A 26,045-nucleotide genomic window follows, 5' to 3' on the forward strand; every position below is an offset into this window, starting at 1 on the left:
CAGCCTGTGGGGACAAAAGGAGCCTGATGCATTAAAGTACGGTAAAGTTAGCGTACACAGGGAGCGCACAGCAATGTCGCCGTACTAGCGGTAACTTATTAGTGGCATGTGCATTACTGGGTTTACGCACACTTTATGGTAACACACAGAGTAATGTGAGTTACCATAACAATGCACATGCCACTAATGGGTTAACAGCTGGTGCTCCCCATGTGCTAGTAACGGTAAATGTGCTGTGTGCTCCCTGCGCATGGCAACTTTACCGTAGTTTAGTGCATCAGACCCAAAGTGCCAAAACTTTGGAAATGCACGAGACATGGAATTTATTAGGTAAAATAATGTAATGTTTGCAATGAGCTTTTCTTTGCAAGTCATGATTTTTTATGTTTTTGGTGTTTTTAAGATCTGAAAGTCACAATAGGAACATCACCGATACCCACCCTGAGAGGAGAGAATGTCACCATCCCCTGTAATATAACTAGCATAGATGACAAGAAACCAATAAGAGTAGAATGGAAGAAGACTTTAGAGAATGGCACTGAGAAGGTTGTGCATGATTATGAAGGTGGACGTATGACGGCACATAGAGAAGGAAGTTACATGGATGTGGAGGAGATCCTGAAGGGTAATGCTGAGCTGTACCTCCCAAACATCCAGATATCAGATGATGGAGAATACACCTGTAATGTGACCAACACACCCCGGTATGCATCAAGTAAAACTGATCTACAGGTGTCCGGTGAGTCTCACTATAACACTTTTTTTTTCAAATGTAAAAATGTCTGAAGACAAAATTGTAAGTAAATGAATAATTATTCAGATCAGTATCCATTGCAGCAAATGTGAATAAAACTTAATGCCCTTAAAGTGAGATTATTCTCACAAAAGTAAAATTTTCATAACCACTCTTCGTTTCCTAAAAGAACATTTGAAAGCATTTCCAAGTATCCCCTGCATGCAAAATTGTTTATTTTCACTACAGCTAGGGAAGGCAGGAACTGTACTTTAGAGGCATAGTCTTGGGATTTTGTAAAGGAAAATCTGTCTGTCATTTGCAGCCAGTCATGTTACCGCTGCACTTTTCATTGAAATATAGGTATTCAGGGGCCTTTTCATCAGACTCAGATTGCATAACTAGAGAAAGACAGTATGTTAATAAAACTGTAGTTAGTAAAAACAGAAGAATGAGCAAGGTTGTCTTCTTCTCTGCTTTATATATTTGTCTTGGAATTACAGGTGAAATGATGCCACATCCACATGTAGACTGTTTACACAGACTAATCAGTGTAGAGATTATCTGTGGAGGGCAGCAAGAAGCAGTAAAGGTCACCATACATCTAGAGACAAGACAGATGTCTCTCTGATTGAATCCGACCGGAAGGAGATTTGTCAGTTGCCCATACACTGCAGGCTGATTCTCAATGAATTTCAGCTGCCCCGGCACTGTCCCCCCAGTGTAAAATACTTTACCTGTCGGTGTCCGCTGCTGGCTTTGTCCTCTTCCTCACAGCCATGTGCTCCAAGTGGTTGCGAGCGTATTGTGGGTGGAGAAGAAGACAACCTTGCTCATTGTCAGTTTTATTAACTTACTGTCTTTCTCTAGTTATGCAATTTGAGTAGGATGAAAAAGCTACCTAAATACCTATATTTCAATGAAAAGTGCAGCAGTAACATGACTGGCTACAAATGACACAAAGGTTTTCCTTTACAAAATCCCAAGACTTTGCCTCCAATGTACAGTTCCCGACTTTCCCAGCTGTAGTGAAAATAAACAATTTTACATACAGGGAATACTTGCAAATTCTTTCAAATGTTGTTTTAGGTGTGACGTTACACATGCACCCACATTATGCCGGCAACTACGTGGTACGCGTGCATGTGAGCTATATTATCCTCCTCATGCTGGCCTCCCAATCACGTCCTCCAAGCAGGCACCCATACTGCCAGCGCAGCACCTCCCACTTTGCCTGCCAATATATTACCCTCCTCCCACTGATCTCCCGATCTCATCCTCCAAGCATTTAGGGCCGGTTCACATTACAAACGCGGACGGCCACGCATGCGGAACGCAACGCGTACGAACGCACGCCATCCGCGTTTGTATGCGTTGCGTGGCTGATCCCATCACTGAAAAGTGAATGGGACAGCCGCGCGTTTTTGCTAAATCTGCGTGCAGCATGCGTTCCCGGACCGCACAGGTCCGGAACGCATGCAGTGTGAACATCAGACAGTGCACTCTATGCACTGTCTGATGTCGTGCGTGTTGGCCTTCTGCACGCGTTTCCAAACGCAGCTGGAAACGTTTGCAGTCTGAACGGGCCCTTACCCATACTGCCATTACAGCACCTCCCACTTTGCCTGCCGTTATATTACCCTCCTCTCGCTGGCCTTCCAATCATGTCCTCCAAGCAGGCACCCACACTGTCAGCACAGTACCTCCTGCTTTGCCTGTCGGTATGTTACCCTCCTCCTGTTGGCCTCCCAATCTCACTGTAACGATTGGTGTCAGCACGCAGAGAGAATCTGATTATTGGCGGTCTGCAGTACCACCAAGAATGCAGATATACGCCTGATTATCGATGATCTGCAGAATCAGCAATAATACAGATGTATTACTAACCTCTGGACACCAGAATAGTGAGAGTGTTATGAGTGTTTGGTGCAACAGTAATACTTTGAGTGGAGACCACCAGAGGAGCTGGCGACCTAAGACTCCTGAGGAATTCACCCCTGACTGTGGGTGATATTCCTGCAGCCTGTGGACCCCTGGGCGAGGGACCGAGGCTGGGTTGTAGGAAGCCCTGCAGCTAATATGAAAGGTTTTGCCCTGAACTGGGCTAACGTAATACAGTAATAGCACAATCCTAGTCTGGGGTGTGAGGTTCATAGTCACAACACCCTGGAACTAGTCTGGAGCATAACATAAATAATAATACAATTCCCTGGTCTTGGGTGTGAGGCCCGTGATCATCAACACCCTGGAACTAGTCTGGAATATAACACAAAGACAATGCAGTTCCCTAGTCTTAAGTGTGAGGGCCTTGATCTCAGCACCCTGGAACTATGCTAGAGAATACACAGAAGATACATAGTATTCCTAGTCTGGGGTGTGAGGGCCTTGATCTCAACACCCTGGAACTGGTCTAACAAATAATAACAGTACAAGGTAATCTGGCTCAGTGTGACTTCCCAGGTCCACCTGGTTCAAACACACTGTAAGGATCTGACTATGGTCTGAATGCTTCCACAAAGTGTTTGCAATGGCAGACAACCAGCAACTGACAAGCAAGCAGAATATATAGTAGCTGAACTCTGCTGCCCCGCCCGAGCCACTCAGCCAATCATGAGTCCAGCAGGAATCAGCTGATCGTCCTGATCAGCTGACACTTCCCCTGCTGGTATAAAGGTCCTGACTTCTGGCCCGCGCGCGCATAGCTCTTCATCCATCTATGTGGACTAACAGACCCAGCCACTCCAAAGGCACGCTGCTGCGTACAAACCGCCACTTTGGACGCGGAAACAGTCGCTTTGCTGTTAGAACATGCCGCGGCTTTTCTGCGTTCTGCCACACTACCAGACGCGTGCCTACGCCTGCAAACGAGCCGCGTTGGACGCAGAATCAGCCGCCTTGCTTTCAGCACACGCGGCGGCTTTTCCGCGTTTTCTCACACTCACCCTCCAAGCAGGCACCCATACTGGTAGCGCAGCACATCCTGCTTTACTTGCCGGTATATTACCCTCCTTCCGCTGGTCTACCGATCCTGTCCTCCAAGCAGGCACCCATACTGCCAGCACAACACCTTACGCTTTGCCTGACAGTATATTACCCTCCTCCTGCTGGCCTCCCAATCCTACCATTCAAGCAGACACCCATACCTCTAGCACAGCACCTCCTGCTATGACTGCCGGTATATTACCGTCCTCTCGCTTGCCTCCCGATCCTGTCCTCCAAGCAGGCACCCATACTGCCAGCACAACACCTTACGCTTTGCCTGACAGTATATTACCCTTCTGCTGGCCTCCCAATCCCACCATCCAAGCAGACACCCATACCTCTAGCACAGCACCTCCTGCTATGACTGCCGGTATATTACCGTCCTCTCGCTTGCCTCCCGATCCTGTCCTCCAAATAGGTACCCATAACACCAGCGTAGCACTGATTCAGTCACTTGCTGCAATCTGCTACGCTGAAATGTTGGTACACTGGCCCTCCATGTGAGTATTTGCAGCAATGGTGCTGGCTAGGTCTTTGGGCTTCTGGACGGTACAGGCCCAGTATTCCCTGCTGCTGCAGCCACTCTGCAGTCTATGGTACTACAGGAACCACAACCATCATGACCCGATGACAAGCTTATGGAATCTGTTTTGATATTCAAGCCTATGGTTCTGTAATGTTTTTGTTTGTTTGTTTCTGATTGATTAAGTTTGCCTGTCAGAGAAAATTAATTACATATCAGTAACTACAAAAATTTTAGCGGTCATCTTTGGATTGCAAATTCTTGTCGTTACTTATCAGATATGAAACTTCAAGGTGAGAAAAGAGTGCCTCACTTAGCGACCATTTGTTACTTTTAGGCCTGGATCATAGATTGCATATTAAAGCATACCAAGTCACGATCGGACCAGGGAATTGGGTTAGTTTTTGTCCTAACAACCGACTGTATAAAACAGTGATCAGTAGGACCTATGAGGATTAGAATAGAATGTGTAATCTTTAGTTGGGTGGCTTTCTCGACAGCAGTCTGATAGACTATAAAGCAATTAGCTTCCTAAATTGTCTAGTAACTGTAATGGCCTTAACAGTGTTAGGAGAGGCTGCAGGCCTTTTTCGATCTAATTTAAGGTGGCCATACACTGGTCAATTTTCCATCAGATCAGAATCTGATCAGAGAGAGATCGTATGGCTGCCTTTACTGCAAACAGATTGTGAATCGATTTCAGCATGAAATCGATTCACAATCTGTGAAGCTGCCACTGCCGCCACCCCCCGCCAGCTATATATTACTTGATCCGACCGGCGCGAGTCCCCCGGTCTCCGCTGTCTTCTTCTCCGCGCTCGGCTCCAGCTTCACTTCCTGTCCAGGGAAGTTTAAAGGGGAACTAAAGTAAGAGGTATACGGAGGCTGCCAGATTTATTTCCTTTTAATCAATACCAGTTGCCTGGCAGCCCTGCTGCTCTATTTCTCTGCAGTGGTATCTGAATAACACCAGGAACAAGCATGCAGCTAGTCTTGTCAGATCTGACATTAATGGCAGAAACACCTGATCTGCTGCATGCTTGTTCAGGGGCTATGGCTAATAGTATTAGAGGCAGAGGATCAGCAGGAGGGCCTGGCAACTGGCGTTGCTTAGATGGAAATAAATATGGCAGCCTCCATATCCATCTCACTTCAGTTGTCCTTTAAACAGTAGAGGGAGCTTGTCACAGGAGCCCTAGTGGCTGACCGCACTTAGCCTTCTAAACGGTGCCAGCGCACAGATCGTGCGAACTCTGGTCGCAGTCAATGCGCAGGAACCGTTAAGAATTAGCCGCAGACAACTCAGAAGGGAGCCTGTGAGACACGGGTGATTACAACTTCACCCACTGGTTCAGAGTAAACTGCCACCACCGCGGTTACCATGGGACCGTGGAGCCCACTAACTGACTGACTAGTCCTGCGAATAAAACGGTTAAACACACGGTATTCTGTCTAGCCAACAACAAACAAACAGTAGCGTATCTTCAGAGACCCGGGATCAGTTCTGTGTGTGCTGATAAGCAGGGTAGCGGACAGTGAATGACTTGGAGGAAGTCTTTTATTCACACAATATAAATAATTAATATATACAGACAATTATTAAAATCAACAATTATTAAAACAGTAATAGCCAGTATAAAAATAAAAGAAGGGAGAAAAATACTTAGTTCCTGGAAATATGTCCTTTTTGTGGGAAAAACAGAGTTCTGGGTTTCAATCAAAGTTCAGAGTTCAGACCAGGTGGATGCCAGCATATCCTCAAGCTGGCACCGATGAGTTCAAGATGTTTTCAGGGTGGAGGACACTGAGTTTGGGTCCTCTGCCATTCTAATGCCCCTGATTCAGTAGGAGGGAGTGAGGGCGGGGAGCCACACACCCAGGGGCGTAGCAATAGGGGGTGCAGAGGTAGCGACCGCATCGGGGCCCTTGGGCCAGAGGGGCCCCGAAGGGCCCTCTCTCAACTACAGTATTAGCTCTCTATTGGTCCTGTGCTCATAATTATCACTTTTATAGATACTGTGAATGGTGGTAATCACTAACAAACTGCTCCCCATCCCCTTCTTGCACCTCTGACACTGTAGTTGCCATTGGCAGGTTTTGTTGCGCAGTGGCAATTGTTATGTATAGAGTGCTTGGGGGGCCCCACTGTAAAACTTGCATCAGGGCCCACAGCACCTTAGCTACGCCACTGCACACACCCCCTTAGAAGATGAGATGAGCCCTCCCCTTGTCCTGGGGACTAGAAATCATATCTACCCATATATGGGCTCTATCTCACAGAACCGTACAGGTCAGGGCAGATTTATTAACATTTTCAGGTCTGTCTCGATTTACCCAGCGCCCTGATACCAGACATGAGGGGTGGGACCCCTGTGGTATCATCAGGGCACTTTCAAACTGCCTAACTGGCAGTCCTTACCTCAGAATGTTCTGAAACTTCCTCAGAACCAGCACCGGGGCTCATGCTACACTTCCCCCACGTTTGGCGAAGCTGCCATCTCAGGAACCCCAGAAATATGACAGATCTGGGAAGTTATGGATATGCTATGAGACTCAGGTTATTCCCAGGCAAAGGCTCTTTGAAGTTTGGGGCAGCCAGCTAGGTGTCACCTCCCCTGCTGGGAGGGAGCCAGCGGGTCTGGTTTTTCCCCCAACTAGATTGCTTCTGCCATGGTGCTTGTCACCTTATACCTGATGGATGGGCCATCAGCACAGCTTGAAGCCAGGGACTCTCCGGGGCAGATTAGGCTCAGGCTCATTAGCATATCAAAAGAGCCATCCAGCATTTGGGCTGGTGCTCTCTCTCTGCTGAGAAAAGACTGCAGACCTCCTACACAATCAACCCAGATTCTATCGATCTGAAGCGCAATCGATGCAAGGAATCGAGTGCAATCGCTTTTTCTTCACGGGCGGTTACAGGACGCGCCTGCGGCCCCGCAACCGTCCGTGACAGAGCTCTACTGTTTAAACTTCCTGCCGGGACAGGAAGAAGTGCAGCCTTCCGGACTCGGAGGCCAGCGGAGAAGGGACAGCGGTGACAGCGGGTACACGCGGCGGCGGAGCAGGTAATGGATTGCCGCTATATTGCGTCGGTTGTCGGACATTCGAACGCCGCTATCGATGCACTCCCGATCCGCCGGCGATCGAGCTAAATCTTCCGCACGGACAGCAACGACGGGAATGATCGATTTCAGTCCGAAAACGATTGTTCGGTCAACGTTTGCGCAACGATTTCACAGCAAATTCGATCACAGTGATCGAATCTGCTGTATATCGGCGGAAAAATCGTTAGGTGTATGGGCCCCTTTACAGTTAAGAAAAAGGTATGGATCCCCACGTAGAATAAGCGTGCCTTCAAGATGATGGAAGTGTGTTTGTAGAAAATAAGCAGAATGGCACTAGGGGCATAGTATGTTGCTATTGTGAGCGCAACGTCTATGATTGAGCCCACTAAAATTATATATAAATTTTACCATTATGGTGTTTGATTTCTATTTGACAAAGATATCAGATTTGATAGACAACAGATTTAACAGTCAAGAACATTTCCACTGTCAACATGAATGGAATCTGATCTATATCCAGGGCAGAACTGGTTCATTATGTCTTGAACCATTGTGAAACATTGTAAAATACCAATTCTCCCAGAATAAAATGCACCATAAATTACTTTTCTTACATGTTGTTGCCGCTTACAGTAGGCAGCGAAAATCTGACAGATCTGACAAATTTTAGACTAGTCCATCTCCTCATAGACGATTCTCAGGGTTTCCTTTAGGCTGGTTTCACAGTGGGACGTTAAAGTCCCACGTTACAGCAGCCAGTAACGCAGCCTAACTCACAGCACTGTAAAATCAATTGTGCTGTTCACAGTGCCCACGTTGCGTTACATAGTAACGCAGCACGTTTAAACAAAGTGCTGCATGCTGTACGTTATACTGGGCTAAGCAGCGTTAGACTGCTTGCACATGCTCAGTAATGTTGGAGGAGGAGGTCTCCCCTCCTCCTCTGCGGCCAGCCACATGGCTAATTAATATTCACTGCACTGCAGAGACTCTGTGGTAGGACTGTAGTGTTGTCCGGAACTTGAACGAATCGTTCATTTGATCCAGATCTTTTTTGTGAGTCGAATCATCCGGATAATCACAATGAAAGATTCGGTTCACAGTGGATGTCTGTCTGGAAGAAACGGGAACATACAGAACGTACAGTGCAGGGAAAGTCCTGTCCTGCTAGTCATGTCACCCAGTCTGCTTCCCTAGTAAAATGATTCAAATGATTCGGTTCAAAGATCCAGATCTTTTCAATTATCTGATTCAAATGATCCAAATCCTTTAAAAGATCCGGACTTCCTATCACTAACCTGGAGCGGCTGCTTTGAGAGCTGCATAACGCAGCTCATTCTGACGTCCAACTTTAACACCACCATGCGTTGCGTTAGGGGGAGGTTATGCAACCATAACGTCCCCTAAAATACAACGTCTTGGTGTGTAAGTAGCCTTAGTCTTTAACAAAATTACCCCCTAGAAAGGATGTACGGTATATAAGGATGCCAGCCAGCTTCACTACTAACTTGCAGGCTATTCTAGCAGTATAATCAAGCAAAGTAAGTGCTTTTGAAAATAAAGAAAACCTTGAGAATCCCTCATGAGGATTCCAAAAACATGTAATAGTAGGCAGTAAAAATCTGGCACATGTTAGTAACAGCAATATAGTAAAATAGTATTTTGTACTGTATTTTACTCTGGAACAAATTTACATAGTTACATAGTTATTTGGGTTGAAAAAAGACATACGTCCATCGAGTTCAACCAGAGAACAAAGTACAACACCAGCCTGCTCCCTCACATATCCCTGTTGATCCAGAGGAAGGAGAAAAACCCTTACAAGGCATGGTCCAATTAGACCCAAAAGGGAAAAAAAATCCATCCCGACTCTAGATGGCAATCGGATAAAATCCCTGGATCAACATCATTAGGCATTACCTAGTAATTGTAGCCATGGATGTCTATCAAATCTTACACATACATTTAAAATTTTACGATTTTTTGCGATAGTGGTCCTTTAAGGTACAGCGTGTAAACATATTTTTATGCCAAACAAACAGGAATAAACTGGGGCAAACTGAGGAAGAAATATTGTGCTATGGACCCTTTTGTTAGATGCATAATCTCAGCTCTTCCTATTCAATAAGGAATTATTGGGCGAGACTCCCTAACACTACTACTGCCTATAGAGCACTCCCTAGTGGCTGCCTTGCTAGTGCTTTGCATCCGCCAGGAGAAAAGCACTATACAAATACTGGAAATATTATGTTTATTATTTAGGAAAGGGTTCTTTACAGTAAGAGTGATTAAGATGTGGAACGCATTGTCACAGGAACTAGTTATGGCAAATTCTATACCTGCATTTAAAGGGGGCTTAGATGCTTTCCTTGCGTTGAAAGACATCCATGGCTACAATTACTAGGTAAGGCCCAATGATGTTGATCCAGAGATTTTATCTGATTGCCATCTAGAGTCGGGAAGGAATTTTTTTCCCTTTTGGGGCTAATTGGATCATGCCTTGTAAGGGTTTTCCGCCTTCCTCTGGATCAACAGGGATATGTGAGGGAGCAGGCTGGAGTTGTACTTTGTTCTCTGGTTGAGCTCGATGGACGTATGTCTTTTTTCAACCCAAATAACTATGTAACTATGTCAATAAATAGCTTAGATGAGAGCAATAAATGCATCTAACATCCTGCAGTCACCTTTTGCGATATCAATCATCAATGATTGGCCGTTGCTATACAGTATAGATCTACTATATATAGAGGCTAAACTAGCTGCTGCTTGAATTCAGCTTACCCTTACTCCCAAAATCTTAAACCGGGCTGCAAATAAAATGTTCATTTCAATCAATCATTTATTTATTTATTATTTATATAAAGTGCCAACATATTACGCAGCACTGATCTTTATATCGGTCATTCCTGTAGTTTACAGTGAAGAACGTAAGTATTTGAACGCTCTGCGATTTTGCAAGTTCTCCCACTTAGAAATCGTGGATGGGTCTGAAATTCACATTGTAGGTGCATTCCCACTGTAAGAGAACGCATAAAAAAAAAATCAGGAAATCACATGTATGATTTTTAAAGAATTTAATTGTATTGCACTGCTGCACATACTGTAAGTATTTGAACACCTGAGAAATCAGTGTTAATATTTGGTACAAAAGCCTTTGTTTGCAGTTACAGAGGTCAAACATGAACTGTTGTTCTTGTCCAGGTTTGCACACACTGCAACAGGGATTTTGGCCCACTCCTCCACGTAGATCTCCTCTACATCTGTCAGGTTTCGGGGCTGTCACTGAGCAACACTGAGTTTTCGCTCCCTCCAAAGATGAACTATTGGATTTTGGTCTGGATACTGCTAGACCACTCCAGGACCTTGATATGCTTCTTGCGGAGCCTCTCCTTGGTTATCCTGGCTTTGTGCTTCAGGTCGTTGTCACGTTGCAAGACCCAGCCACAAACCACCTGCAATGCTCTGACTGAGGGAAGGAGGTTGTTTCTTTAAAATCTCACAATACATGGCCCCAATCATCCTCTCATATACAGTGCAGTCGTCCTGGCCCCTTTGCAGAAAAGCACCCCTAAAGCATGATGTTACCACCACCATGCTTCACAGTAGGGATTGTGTTCTTGGGCTGTAGCTTATCCTTCTTTTTCCTCCAAACACGCTGTAATGGATTCACTTGCGCTAGACGCCTATCGTACAAAATCATGCACACAAAGGTGTGCTGGGGAATACCCCTTTGGTTTAGTTTGACTTAAAAAGGAAGTGTTTTTGTCATGAACTTTCTATAGGAAGTGACTGTTCACATTTCTGCTGGAGAGAGGGGCAAAAAAAATTACTTCTTCCCTGAAGCAGACCCCTCACATTCTTTGGGTTCTACATTAAAGGGAGCCAGCAAACCAGATCCTTGGCAAATTCCTGTCAGATGAAGATGCAATCCTTTGTGCTCTGATTCAACTATGGTATATACTGTATAATTACACATTGTGACATAATTTAAGGAATATTTAGGAACAGCAGGACCGCAGGTGGTCACGGATTATAGTGAATAATACACCAAGGTCAATACACCTTTGAAGATGTTAATGATTCTTCGAGCAGGTCCACAGCTTGAGATATCAATCCCCTAGACAGGAAAGCTGGTAAAACAGGCATGATTGATATGCACGACTTCAGCACATTATGGCAGAACATAAAATGTTGTTTTTATATCATATGTCGAACATCCATAGATGTCTTGTAGTGGCTAGTAAGGGGAACCGGGGACTGTCCTAGAGGAGGCAGCCACCAACTCAGAAGGTAAAATGAGCGGTGGCCTTGGCGAGGGAGGGAGAGGGAGCAGGCTGGCTGCTTACTGGGTACACCTACCTGGCTAACCTATACTGGGGGCAACTATACTGGCTACCTATACTAGGGGTAACTATACTGGATACCGATACTGGGGGAATCTATAATGACTACCTATATTGGGGGCAACTATACCTGCCTAACCTATACTGGGGGTAACTAAACTGGCTGCCTTTACTGAAGGCAACTACACTGGCTACCTACTGAGGGCACCTACCTTGCTAACCTATACTGAGGGGCAACTATACTGGCTACCTATACTGCGGGCAACTGTGCCTGGTTATCTATACTGGGTCAACTATGCCTGGCTACCTATACTGGGGGCACCTACACCTGGCTACCTATACTGGGAGCACCTATGCCTGGCTACCTATACTGTGGCAGCTATGCCTGGCTAGCCTATATTGTGGCACCTATATCTGGCAACCTATACTGTCTACCTACTGGGGGCACCTACCTGGCTAACCGGTACTGGGGGCAACTATACTGGCAACCTATACGGGGGGTAACTATACTGCCTACCTACTGGTGGCACCTACCTGGCTAACCTATAATGGGGCAACTATACTGGGGAAAACTACGCCTAGCTATCTATACTGGGGACAACTATGTCTGGGGCTTTTAGGCAGGAAGGATTGCAGAGTGATTCCACTGTGTGGAAGAGTTGAGCAGCTCTGTTATTGGCTGTAGATATTTTGTGAGAGATGAAGTCTGAGTTGTTGAACTAGGCTAGATTTGTGCTCCTCAGACCCTGATTTACGTCACTGTCTTTCTAGTCTGCACCCTTGAGTGTTATCAGCCCAGACGTTGAAGCCACCACGGATGATCCATCTCGCATAAGACAGACTCAGCATGGCCAGAAGTTCTGAGAATTCCTGTAGGAATGGGTCAGCATCTCCAGGGGGACGATAAACCACTAAAATGTTGAAGCCTTTACTAGCTGAGATCTGGGCACCTATAAAGTCAAAGGACTTTGTTGAGCCAACATTCAGGGCTCTGAGCTGCAGGGTTGTTTTGCCACAAATTGCTACACCTCCTCCTCTGCAGTTTCGTCTTCCCTCACTTAAGACTGAGTAATTGTTTGGGATGGTTACTTCCAATATGGGGCCCGCATTGGCATCAATCCAAGTTTTGGTGATGCATGAAAAATCGCATGTCTGAATAAGGTCCGCAATAATGGCTGTCTTATTGTTTATAGAGTGGGCATTCTGTGAAGCCAGGCTACAGCTTATAAATGTTACAGAGCCACATCAACCCAGCTCTGTAAATGTTATGAGCTATAGGCTTGCTATACACCAGTGAAAGGAAAGTTCAATAACGCTCAACCCCCAATTGAATCCTACCAATGGGTGCAGGATCTGGTAAGTCACACCAATCCATACATGTAAGCAAAAGGATCTGCAAGCCAGGCAGGGGTTGAACAAAACGCTGGTATTCTTTATTTGGAAACTCCACATGACAACTAGTTGATCCTGTGGTTTTATTACACTTGTCATGTGGAGTTTCCAAATAAAGAATACCAGCGTTTTGTTCAACCACTGCCTGGCTTGCAGATCCTTTTGCTTACTTGCTATACACCAGTGGTTCTGGATGTAAGCCTGGCTTCAGAGGCATAAAGAGATAATTTGCATATTCAGTTGTGATGCATTGTGGGAGATCAGTTACTCACTGCGAGGGGTTGCATGGGTGAGGTGGGTTTCATTGGGGGGGAGGAGGGTTGGTCAGGCGCAGCGAAAGTGGCCAGGTACAGTTAGTGTATCTAGGTGTATAGTTGCCCCAGTATAGGTAATATAGTTGCCCCAGTATAGGTAGTATAGTTACCCCAGTATAGGTAGTATAGTTGCCCCAGTATAGGGAGTATAGTTATCCCACTATAGGGATTATAGTTGCCCCAGTATAGCTAGTATAATTACCCCAGTATAGGTAGTATAGTTGCCCCAGTGTAGGGAGTATAGTTGCCCCAGTATAGGTAGTATAGTTACCCCAGTATACAGTGGGATGCAAAGGTTTGGGCAAACTTTGGTAATCGTCATGATTTTCCTGTATAAATGGTTAGCTGTTATGATAAAAAATGTCAGTTAAATATGTCATATAGGAGACACACACAGTCATATTTGAGAAGTGAAATGAAGTGTATTTGATTTACAGAAAGTGTGCAATAATTGTTTAAACAAAATTAGGCAGGTGCATAAAATTGGGCACTACAAAAAAGAAATGAAATCGATGAAATTAGTAGAACCTTCTTTTGCAGAAATGACAGCCTCTAAATGTTTTTTGCGAACACGTTGATGACAGCGCAAGTTAATTCAGGCGTGGCTATTCCGTCAATGTAATTATCGGCTACAGCATTCTTTCACGGCGCATACTGTATAAAATGTGCACATTTTACGGCTATGACTTCCTTCCGATATTAACGCGGCTATTCATTATCCCTGCTCCACACTAGTTATACCTGCATAACTGTGCATTACCGAAGCAGGAAAGCAAGTGGCAAATTAAAACTATTAATATATATACCCGAACATTATAGGTTTCTAAGAAACAACTGTTCTCTCCAATATGCGGCTGTTCAAATATCGGTAAACTCTGCTCACTGCTGGCACTGCAGGTTTACTTGCATCTAAGTTTACTGCCAGACTTCATAGCCAGTTTTGCTTTCTGCTGGCTTACATTGGAACAGAATATTGTTCAAAGAAGAATATCGGTTTAAGAATATATATCGGTCAAAGAATATATAGGTCAAATAATATCGGTAATATAATATCGGTCAAATAAATACCGGTCAAAGAAGGCTTGTTATTGCTGCACGGACTGAACCTTGCAGACCTCATCCCAACCTGCCCATCCACGGAGTGTGCACAGAGCCAGTCTGTACATGTACCCTGAGGACTACAAGCCAAAGTGAAATCTCTCCCGCTGTGGTCAGCAAGATTTATGTGTCCTGCAAGCTGCTGACTCCAGAGTGCCTGACTCTCTCTCGATCCTCTGCAAGCTGCGGACCTTACTTATCTTCTGAGCAATGACATTTACAGCCACTTTATAACATGGCATTCCAGCTGCGGCAAGTCGCTGATCCTCTGTCCACTGTTTAAAATAACTAACACTAACTATAGTATGTGTTTTCTCTGACAATTTTACTCCAGAGCCATTATTATTCAAGAATTATATTTATAATTTTTTTCCTACTACTTAATGCCGCTGTAGAATGTCTTCATCTAATTTTTGTGAAGAATCGCGGAATAGCCGCCGCGTGCTCTGGCGAAATGGCGGCCGTTTCCGCCTCTGCTCCGGCGGTTTACTCGCGGCGACATGTGTCTGATGTTATGCAGCCCTCCTGTGCACATAGGCTGCGGAATACGCGCGTGCACGCGGCAAGACAGGAGCTTTATGGGAAGCAGAGAGGGATCAGCTGACCCCGCCGGTCAGCTGATCCAGGGCTGGATGCAGATTGGCTGGAGGGGACTGGGCGGCGCTAGCCAACGCTGCACTATATAACCACTTGTCCCTCAGTCTCACATTGTCTGCCATTGCAAATGCTTACGTGTTAGCACACAGACCTCAGTCACTCAGATCCTACAGTGCGGTTGAACCAGGACGGACCTGGGAATCCACACTGAGCTAGATTACCTTCTCATGTTATGTTGTTCTATGTTATGCTTTAGACCAGTTCCCAGGTGTTGTGACTACGGACCTCACACCCAAGACTAGGATACTGTGTCAGTTTTATGCTATGCTTTAGACCAGTTCCCGGGTGTTGTGACTACGGACCTCACACTCAAGACTAGGATACTGTGTCAGTTCTATATTATGCTTTAGACCAGTTCCAGGGTGTTGTGACTACGGACCTCACACCCAAGACTAGGATACTGTGTCAGTTCTATGTTATGCTTTAGACCAGTTCCAGGATGTTGTGACTACGGACCTCACACCCAAGACTAGGATACTGTGTCAATTCTATGTTATGTGTTAGACTAGTTCCGGGGTGTTGTAACTACGAACCACACACCCGAGACTAGCACTGTATACTTGTACCTCCTTGGTACGCCTCTAGGCTGTGATGAGATAGGATCTCACAAGCAGATAGGGCAAATCTGTTCATAGTAGCAGCAGGGCTTCCTGCAACCAGGCCTAGGTCCCTCTCCTAGGGAGCCTTTGGCCTAAAGGAATTCACCCACGGTTAGGGGTGGATTTCCTTCTCCTCACTGCCCCAGTCTTCCTGGCAGTTTCCTCTCAAAGTGTTACTGGTATCCTGTACACTCACATCTTAGGTGTCCAGAGGTTAGACGTACCTGGATTATTAGTGATTCTGCAGATCATTCATAATCCGGTGTATATCTGCATTATTGGTGAGTCTGCAGCCCACCAATAATCAGATTCTCTCTGCGTGTTGGCACCGATCGTTACAATTTGTACATTATCGGCTATTTCTACAAAATGTTAATTCACTACACTATAGACTAATATCCACTATTTGTCTGCAAGTTGAAGCAACAACCGATATGGGCACCCTCCTCACCTGGTGCACAGAGGTAGGTATGGGATATCCCTCTGGCTGGCCTGGAGAGTTTCTGCTACCATGGGACAAGCTGTCAAAACTCCCTGGATAATCCTGGAACATGATCCGCAGGGGCTAGCCATTCCTCAGCTACTCACTCTCTTCATTGCCTGCACTTTGGAGACACCTCTCGGCAGTAAACTTGAAACCTTCGGCGCATCTATGGGCTACACTGCACTTCTATGCACTGGAGAAGCTCCTCTGGAACAATGCAAAGTCCACAGGGCACCAAGCGTTACTAGTCAGAAGCATTTGTGACTGCTGAGAAACCATGTGACAACTCAGATCAACTCTGAGGCTGTAATACAAACACAGAATGCTGAATCAAAGGTGAGTGTTTAGGGGGTCCCAAGTAGTAGCAACTCAGATCAGCTTAGAGTTCCTGGATGGAAAGTGCTGAAATACAATGTAACAAAGTCTCATGGGATTTCCCACATCAACAGGCTGGATACAATGTATCAGCTGGGGTTTCTGGAATACAATGTAACAGTAACTGGAATACAATGTAACATGTAACTGTATAACAATGTTATACAGTGTAATAACTCATCTCAGTATACAGATCCTGTAATAGTAATGCTGAAAGCTAACGGGAAAGATCAGGTCAGCTTAGGAGTCCTGCAGGTGCTCAGATCCGATCTATGGAGTGAATGAGAGTCAAAATGCTGAATACAGACAATGGTGGAAAAGTTTCATACACCAGATCACCATCTCCTCTGAATTCAGTGCTCTTTACAGGTAACAAGTGGCTGAGGCAGAGCACAGCAGGGATCGGGACAAGTGCTTCAGCCTGGCTGGCAGTATGGGCAGTAAAATATTGTTATTCAATATAGATATTTTACATTTATATAGTACAATATCAGTATTTCATAATGATATTTTACAACAACTTTACTGTGCGCCCTTATTTCCCACTAACCTGTACTATTTTCAATGTTTCCTTCCTATAGCTGCTTGTGTAGCCTTGTTTTAGCGGCTTTGATAACGACTTGAATAGGGACTTTTTACAAATTTTCATTTTAAGGCTAACATACATTAAGGACTGTGTGTGTGCATTTTTCTTTTATATGTTAGAGAAAAAGCGGCTATAGGGAGCATATGCTGGCAATAGCAGTGATTCGCAGCCCTATATCACTGTAATTTACAGGATATCCTCCCTACAGCCGACTTTTTCTCTAAGGTATGAAAGCTAAATTTACACATATAGCCGTTAATAAACATGAGGAGAAAATTAGTAGAATGTTGCATTTCAAGCGTTTACTATAGCCGCTACATAAGGCTAAAGATCTCTACTATTTCTGTCTTCTAGCTACAGCCCCACAGCTCGGCACAGGATCCCATTAATTGATATAGTGTAGGCAAGTTCTGAAACGTTGAATAATAGTTGCATACGAAGTGAGCCATATCTGTGAATTAAGTACTAAAATAAAGCTGAAGATCTCTACTATTAGAATCTTATCCTCCTTACAGAATGTAAATCAAGGATTTTAAAGATTTTACAATGGGCAAACACTGACTAAATCATTTATACATAATTATTGTAAAAATGAAGCACTTTTTTTATTACATTATTTTCACTGGAGTTCCTCTTTAAGTGTCGGGTCCCAGCTTGATGACATCATCAAGCCGCGACCCAGAACTTAGAGTCAGTGCAAGCAGGTAAAATGCCCTGGTCCTTAAGGGGCGTTAGGTAGCCGGTCCCCAGAGGGTTAAATTACTTAGAATAGTTTATACACTGTAGAACGCAGGGAGCCGTGAGAGCGGGACGCCGCTCCGGTACCACATTGCGATACACCCAGGCCCTGAGAGACACTGCTATGATATGCTGCTTTTCTTCTGGGGGTCTGTAAGTTGCTGGAGAGTGCGAGAAGCAGTTTGTGGTTTTTAATGATGTAGACATACTGCGCAATGAAGACTTATTTGTTTTTTTTGAGGAATAAAGATCCTTTATATTGTGCATTGGGTATGGATCACCGATGTCGTCCTAGTAAAACATTCATGCAAGCGAGAGATCCACGTGGTAAAGAGGTGGTTTGAATCAGGTGAGCGTCGCTGTGTGTGGGGTGGTGGGAGAATGGTTGATTACACAGATTTGCACTTGCAATGAGTGGTGAAGCATAAGTGAAGCCATGCAGTTTTACACTATGTTAACTGTTTATAGGTTTGAATATCTGGGAGGGCGCAGTGGATTTGTATACATTTGCTATAAAGGACTGGACCTAACACAGTGAACTCACAGGATTCCTACCCAGTGACTTTATTATTTCTTTCTTAATTTTGGTTATTTGTGAAGTGTATTCTTATTTATTTTATTGATAATTAGTATACTCAAGCCTGTATTAAAGAGGAGCTGAAAAACAAAAGTTTGCTTTCCTAAAACAGAAAGAATTTGCGATAATTCAGGTTGGAGTGAGCTTGAGATGTCTCCCGGTGCATCACTGCTGAATATATGCAAATTAACCATTGTAAAGAGGAGCTGTCAGCCATACTATCTCAGAAAAAAAAACACATATACAAGTAGATAAATATTTGCTCTACTTACATAACAAATGTACTGCACTGTCCACTTTTTATTTTAGTGATTTTTCTATAGTAAAAAAAGAGAAAATCCTTCTTAGCATTTATCATTTTGTGTCTATTTTGAAGCCAATCCTGATGTATTTTCCTCCCTTACACTCCTCTGCCTGATTTTCCCGCCCTTCACTATAGAAAGTGCATTGTTTCAGCATGAGAAATATTTGCCAATCAAAGAGGAACAGAGGTGTGGGAGGGGAAAACAGAAAGAAAAGAGGCTTCAGCCAATCAGGCTGCATTAGTTAAAGGAGTCATCAGGGAACATTTAATAAAATAAGTGCTACTTACCGGGGGCTTCCTCCAGCCCAAGCTCCCAGCATGTCCCGCGCCGCAGCTCTCCCCGCAGCTGTTCGCCGCAGCTCGCTCCCTATCCGGCGATGACGTCAGGCCGACCTGGAGGTTGATCACTGGGTAACTGGGATTAACCACCCTGGCGTTCTGATTAAATCGCCAGGGTGGCTGCGGGAGGGTTTTTTTTAAATTAAAAAAAAACTATTTCATGCAGCCAACTGAAAGTTGGCTGCATGAAAGCCCACTAGAGGGCGCTCCGGAGGCGATCTTCCGATCGCCTCCGGCGCCCAGAATAAACAAGGAAGGCCGCAATGAGCGGCCTTCCTTGTTTCGCTTATATCGTCGCCATAGCGACGAGCGGAGTGACGTCATCGACGTCAGCCGACGTCCTGACGTCAGCCGCCTCCGATCCAGCCCTTAGCGCTGGCCGGAACTTTTTGTTCCGGCTACGCTGGGCTCAGGCGGCTAGGGGGGCCCTCTTTCGCCGCTGCTCGCGGCGAATCGCCGCAGAGCGGCGGCGATCAGGCAGCACACGCGGCTGGCAAAGTGCCGGCTGCGTGTGCTGCTTTTTATTTCGTTAAAATCGGCCCAGCAGGGCCTGAGCGGCAGCCGCTGGCGGTGTTGGACGAGCTGAGCTCGTCCAGACCGCTCAGCTGGTTAATATTCAGGAAAGTGGGTGGACCCTACAATAGGCAATCAACATTCACCTATTGGTTTTCAAGGGGACTATTTAAATTGCTGCCATTCTTACACTGTTAATGACAGAGGCTCAAACCTGGTACAGTCGGTCATTAAGTGACTGGTATTCAAATTCACAATACAGTTCAGCGCTCAAATAGCAAATCAGATTTATTTGCTTGATTTAACCACTTCCATTCTCACATTATTGATGTCAGGAACCCCAAAGCTCACAGACTTGGTTATTGAGTGACTCGGTCAAGGTTACAAAACGTAGGTGGAATAAAATAACAATTCCCACAGGGAAATTGTAAACTGCAGCCATTCTTACACTGTTAATGGCAGGGTTCTCAAATATGTAAACTGGAGCAAATCTTACACAGTCGATGGCAGTGTTCTCAAACTTCCCACCGTTTGTCACTGGGTAACTAGGATTCAAATTCAGGAAAGTTGGTGTTGCCAACAGCAGCAAATTAAAATTCAACTATTGATTTTCAAGATAAATATTTAAATTGCTGCCATTCTTACAGTATTAATGGCACAGGCCTCAACCCTGGTACATTCGATCATTGGGTGACTGGGGTTCTAATTCAAAAAAAGGAGGCACAACCATAAACAGCCAAACACATTTGCTTCCTTTCAATTTGAAAATTTTAATTATTGATGCCAAGGACCCCAAAGCTCATTAACTTGGTCATTGAGTGACTGTGTGTTAAAGCGGGATTGTCAGCCACAAAATAAAATTCCATTTAAACACTGCAATGTGTTTGTAATGCTGCCAGGAATCTCACCCTGTAGTGCAAGCTCTCCAATCTATTCAGGACTGTCTCTGCTGTAGTTATCTTTTCTCAGTCATCCAGCCTCTATTCTATGCCATCGCATAGGAGAAAGCTTCCCATCTCCCCTCTCACATCCTGCTTCTCACTGACTGACCTAAGCACCCTTCAGTGTGACAGGCTGAGGCTGCAACAAGATCCTGTGCTACACGTGTTTACAAACAAGCCAGAGATGACACAGCAGATTGGAGGAGAAAAGAAAAAAAAAACTTAAGGGAGGAAATTACATCAAGATTTGACTTCACACTATTGGAAAAAGACATGGCCCCTGCCAAGAACAGCATTCTCTTCAATTACTACATAAAATTCACTGAAATCAAAAGGTGGACAGTACAATACATCTGTTTTGTGAGTAGATCAAGTATTTATCTACTTATATATGTGTTTTTTACTGGCATAGTATAGCTGACCTTTCCTGCTTTAAAGAGAGTCTGAAGCGAGAATAAATCTCGCTTCAGACCTCATACTTAGCAGGGGCATGTGTGCCCCTGCTAAAACGCCGCTATCCCGCGGCTTAACGGGGGCCCCTTCACCCCCAAACCCACCCCCGTACAGAGCGGAATCTCATCCACATAGAGGCAGGGCTAACCGCCGCAGCCCTGCCTCATAGCCCTGCCTCATGCGCGTCTATCAGACGCGTACCTCCGCCCCTCTCAGTCTTCCTTCACTGAGAGGGGCGGGGGAGAGGCGGCGATGCGCGTCTGATAGACGCGCTGAAAGGCAGGGCTGCAGCCGTTAGCCCTGCCTCTCGGAGCAGCAAAATCTACGACCAAGTTGGTCGTAGATTTTGCAGGAGGGGGGGGGGGTGAAGGGGGTGAAGGGACTCCCGTTAAGCCGCGGGATAGCAGCGTTTTAGCAGGGCTAAGTATGAGCTCTGAAGCGAGATTTATTCTCGCTTCAGAGTCTCTTTAAGGTTAGAAAAAAATGGGTGGAGCCAACAACAGCCAAATACATACCTGGCAATGCCGGGTCTTCAACTAGTAGTATACATAGTTATTTTGTAGTCGGCACCACCAAAGTGTAAACAAGCTTTTTTTTATTGTATCAGTACAAAAGTAGAGATACAGGTTACAAGCAGCGACAGACTGCCGTTTCAGGATACTACCCCTTTCTCAAGAGCTTGTTCGCACTTTGGTGATGCCGACTCGTTGAGCTATACATAAATAATTTTATGGAAATGTAAAATGTATTGTTTTGTGGATAAATCTTTCAGCTAAATTTCCATAAACGTTTCCTATTTTGGTATTCTGCAGTTCTGCCTCATGTTATGACGACACTCAACCATGTTTCCACCAAACATCGGAAGGAGACATCACTGACATGTGAAGTGACCAATTTCTATCCACAAACTATGACTATTCGCTGGGTGCGATACAATAAAGATTCCCCTGGATACGTAGTTCTGGAAGAGCAACACACTGATTCTCCCATTGCCATTGCCAACAGTGACGGAACCTTTAATATGACAAGTCACCTGACACTTCGTTCTGTGGAAGCAGATGATGAAGGTTCATATGGCTGTATTGTCAAACTTCGAGATTTTAAGTTTGTGAACAATATCGCCGTACCAGGTAAATCAGTTTGTATAACTTTGTACTGTGTTGGAACATGATACAGATTTCTCTCCATTCTGGCTAGAGCTAGCACAAGTCACATTCCCACAGCTGTACACTTGGTTTCAGCCTTGCATCACAGCAAATGAGCTATAGTGTTTTTGGTTTTCCTTTTTTTTTCCTTTTTTTTTTCTTACTTTTTGAGCAAGTAACTGGGAAAAGGCACCTGACCCATTTGGTGGTGTAAAGAAGAAAATTGTGTGCCATTGGCTCATAAGATTACGATTCATTATTGCTCGATGACTTTTTATTCCCTGAGGGCACTCCAGTTGGACAACATACCTGTACAGATGTGGTGCAACATACTTTTCCTGAACTGTATGCCTCACATGTTTTTACAGGGTACAAAACACAAAGCCCCAGTGTGAACCTAGCCTTTATTTTGCAGTTTAATATATTTATATTTTTTTGGGCTAAATATTTCAGAACATATACATTTTTACTGACATTTTATGCAATGTTTGTCAGTAAACCTGAGGTGAAAGAAAGTTTTTTGATATACAGTATACTTATCTCTGTGTTCTAAAGACTCCCCTTCAGGCTACTTCTTAAAGGATACCACAACTGACATGTGACATGTTGAGATAGACATGTTTATGTACAGTGCCTAGCACACAAATACCTATGCTGTGTTCCTTTTTTCTTTCTCTGCCTGAAAGAGTTAAATATCAGGTATGTAAGTGGCTGACTCAGTCCTGACTCAGACAGGAAGTGACTACAGTGTGACCCTCCCTGATAAGAAATTCCACCTATAAAATACTTTCCTAGCAGAAAATGGATTCTGAGAGCAAGAAAGAGATAAAAAGAGGAATTTCTTATCAGTGAGGGTCACACTGTAGTCACTTCCTGTCTGAGTCAGGACTGAGTCAGCCACTTACATACCTGATATTTAACTCTTTCAGAGAGAGAAAGAAAAAAAAGGAACACAGCATAGTTATTTGTGTGCTAGGCACTGTACATACACATGTCTATCTCATTATGTCACATTTCAGTTGTGGTATCCTTTAAGTCCAGCCACCCCTCTGTCTTAACGCTGAAGGCCCTGTTTGAAACTCCAGTCGTATGTCCACCATGTATTTGCTTTAGCACAGCTGTGTGTTGCTGCTGTCACTAAGAACAACCTGGGCATGCTCAGTTCAGATTCTTCCCAAACTGCATATGCTCTGGACACTTTCAGTCATGGCTGCTGTGCACAGCCATGCTGGAGTAACAGTACAAAGGGGTGCACAGAATGCACTGAGCATGTGTCGGGCTCTGACTGGTCCTAGTCATGGGCAGGAGATCAGATGATTGAACCAGTTTAGATGGGTCTGAAGGGTCTCTAGAACAACGAGGTAAGTACTGTATTCAGTATATATATATATATATATATATATATATATATATATATATATATATATATATATATATATAAAATTACAGAGGGGCTGCAGCACACAACAGGAAAACAGTGACAGGGGCTCTTGGTTATGCTTTAACGCGTTTAAGCTCACCAACTGCGCCAAGGTGTCCCCGGTCTGGTGAGTCCTACTCTACATAGGCGGACTGGCCCGGGGGGACGGGTGGCATTCTCCCCCCGGGCTGCCGCCACCGCAAACAATCTGGGCCGGTGCGGTGGTGAATTACATTAAAAATCAGCAGCTCCGCAGCCACTGGATTCAGCCCAGCCCCCAGCTGTTCTCATGGGCTCAACTCAGCTCCGTGTGTCGGGCCGGGGAGCAGGGCATTGGCTGAGAGCTCCTGCTCCTCCCAGCATCCTCTCTGCTGCACTGTGTGTGTATGTATGTAGGCTCCGCCCCCCTCGGCCTGTGGAGACCACGCTGGGACACACGGCATGTCAGGCTGCTGTATGCTCACATGGGGAGAAGCAGCCAAGGCTCTCAGTGCAGCCAGTTCCCCAGTGCAGAGAAGAGGATCAGGTGCCTGGCTGGGAATTCCTTCTGCTGCATGCCTGTGAGTTTGACACCCCTCCCCCACTCCACAGCATTAGGTAGCCCATTTTGCCCTCCCTCTCTATAGAGTGAGACCCAGCAGGTCTCCTTCCCCAATAGAAGCACTATCTATAGCTGCCAGCATGCCCTCTTCCTCTATAGAGGCACAGCTGCTATCAGCATGTCCTTCCCCTCCATAGAGGTACCACAAGTCCAAGCATGCTCCTTTCCCTCAATAGATGCACCAAAGCTCACAGGAAGTCTCCCCCTCCAGAGGCACTAAAGCTGCCAGCATGCCCTTCTCCATAGAGGCACTTCTGCTCCGATCATGCCCCTCCCCCCTTCTATAGAGTCACCACAGCCCCAGCAAGTCTTCCCCCTATAGAGCCAGTACTGTTCCCAGCAGGCCTTTCTTCTCCATAGAGGCACTACTGTTCCCAGCATGCCATCCCCCTCCATAGAGACACCACAGCCCCAACAATGTCCCGCCTTCCCCTATAGAGACACTAAAGCTACAAGCATGCCCATCCCTCTACATAGAGGCACTACTGCTCCCAGCATGCCCATCCCTCTACATAGAGGCACCACAGCCCCAGCATGCCCCTTTCCCTCCATAGAGTGACCACAGCTCCCAGCAAGCCCCTCCCTAGAAGCACCACGGCTCCCATTGTGCTCCCTTCCTTCCAAAGAGGCACCACAAGTCCCAGCATACCGCTCCTCCATATATTGTTGGGTTGTCCCCAGGGTCTCACAGCTGGTTGCTGGGCCCACCTTGGTCTCCCCAAATTGAATAGTGGACCCCCGGAGCCTCTGCAGTGTGTTCATAGCGGAGCGCACTCACTGGTCCAGCTGGCGCGCTCATCTGTATGCTAACGTCTCCATCCTCACAGGCGTCTCATCTCAGTGACCCAGCGGCACATGGGTGTGTACATGTCACCAGATCACGGAGATGAGGTGCCTATGAGGATGAAGCACACGGATAGAGGGAGGACAGGTGAGTGCGCTCCACTGCAAATACAGGGGCGCCAGGGGACCATTTATTCACATTGAAAAAAGCCTGGGGAGCCCTGGGGGACAATCTAATACTATATGGAGGAAGAGAAGCATGCTGGAAGCTGTGGCACTGCTATGGAAGGGGAGGAGCATGATGGCAGCTGCTCTGTTTATACTGGGGGAGAGTAGGAGGGTAACCACTAAAGGAGCTAAATGAGGATAGGGGACCACTAAACAACCAAATCAGGGCTTACTGTAAATGGGAGGGGGGACCACAAGATCACTAGGGAAAGCTATATGAAGATTGAGGGACCATAAGACCACCTGGGAATACTTTGAGGGAGATTATTTTAGTATTTATAAAGTATCATTTTTTGCAGCACCCTTCTACAGAGTACATATTCATGTCACCGACTGCCCTCAGAGGAGCTCACAATCTAATCCTACCACAGTCATACTCGAATATCCTACCATATTATATAATGCATGTATACAGCACTGGCATCTTTTTGCAGCACTTTATAGAGTCATGTTACTGACTGTCCTCAGATGAGCTCACAATATAATCCCTACCATAGCCTGTCTATTGTCCTCTCGTATTATTATTATGTATTTATATAGCACTGACATCTTCTGCAGCACATTACAGAGTACATAGTCATGTCACCGACTGTCCTCAGAGGAGCTCACAATCTAATCCTACCATAGTCATAGTCGAATGTCCTACCATATTATTATTATGTATTTATATAGCACTGACATCTTCTGCAGCACATTACAGAGTACATAGTCATGTCACTGACTGTCCTCAGAGGAGCTCACACTCTAATCCTACCATAGTCATAGTCTAATGTCCTACATATTATTATTATGTATTTATATAGCACTGACATCTTCTGCAGCACATTACAGAGTACATAGTCATGTCACTGA

At 45.3% G+C, this 26,045-nt stretch overlaps 1 protein-coding gene across 7 annotated transcripts in view; it reads left to right on the forward strand.

The window, feature by feature from the left end:
• The window catches only part of LOC137538195 (uncharacterized), a 124,510-nt gene that overhangs the window by 24,107 nt on the left and 74,358 nt on the right, over window positions 1-26,045 (forward strand). For 6 of the 7 annotated variants that reach the window (XM_068260224.1, XM_068260226.1, XM_068260225.1 and 3 more), the window contains 2 exons: window positions 404-739; window positions 21,829-22,146. In XM_068260224.1, the coding sequence (XP_068116325.1) occupies window positions 404-739; window positions 21,829-22,146 (654 nt within the window). Of the gene's footprint in view, window positions 1-403; window positions 740-18,138; window positions 18,239-21,828; window positions 22,147-26,045 lie in introns of those variants that run through there. The other variant, XM_068260229.1, reaches the window with a different exon arrangement.

This window comes from Hyperolius riggenbachi, chromosome 11 (assembly GCF_040937935.1).
Source record: "Hyperolius riggenbachi isolate aHypRig1 chromosome 11, aHypRig1.pri, whole genome shotgun sequence".
In the NCBI taxonomy this organism is placed as follows: Eukaryota; Metazoa; Chordata; class Amphibia; order Anura; family Hyperoliidae; genus Hyperolius; species Hyperolius riggenbachi.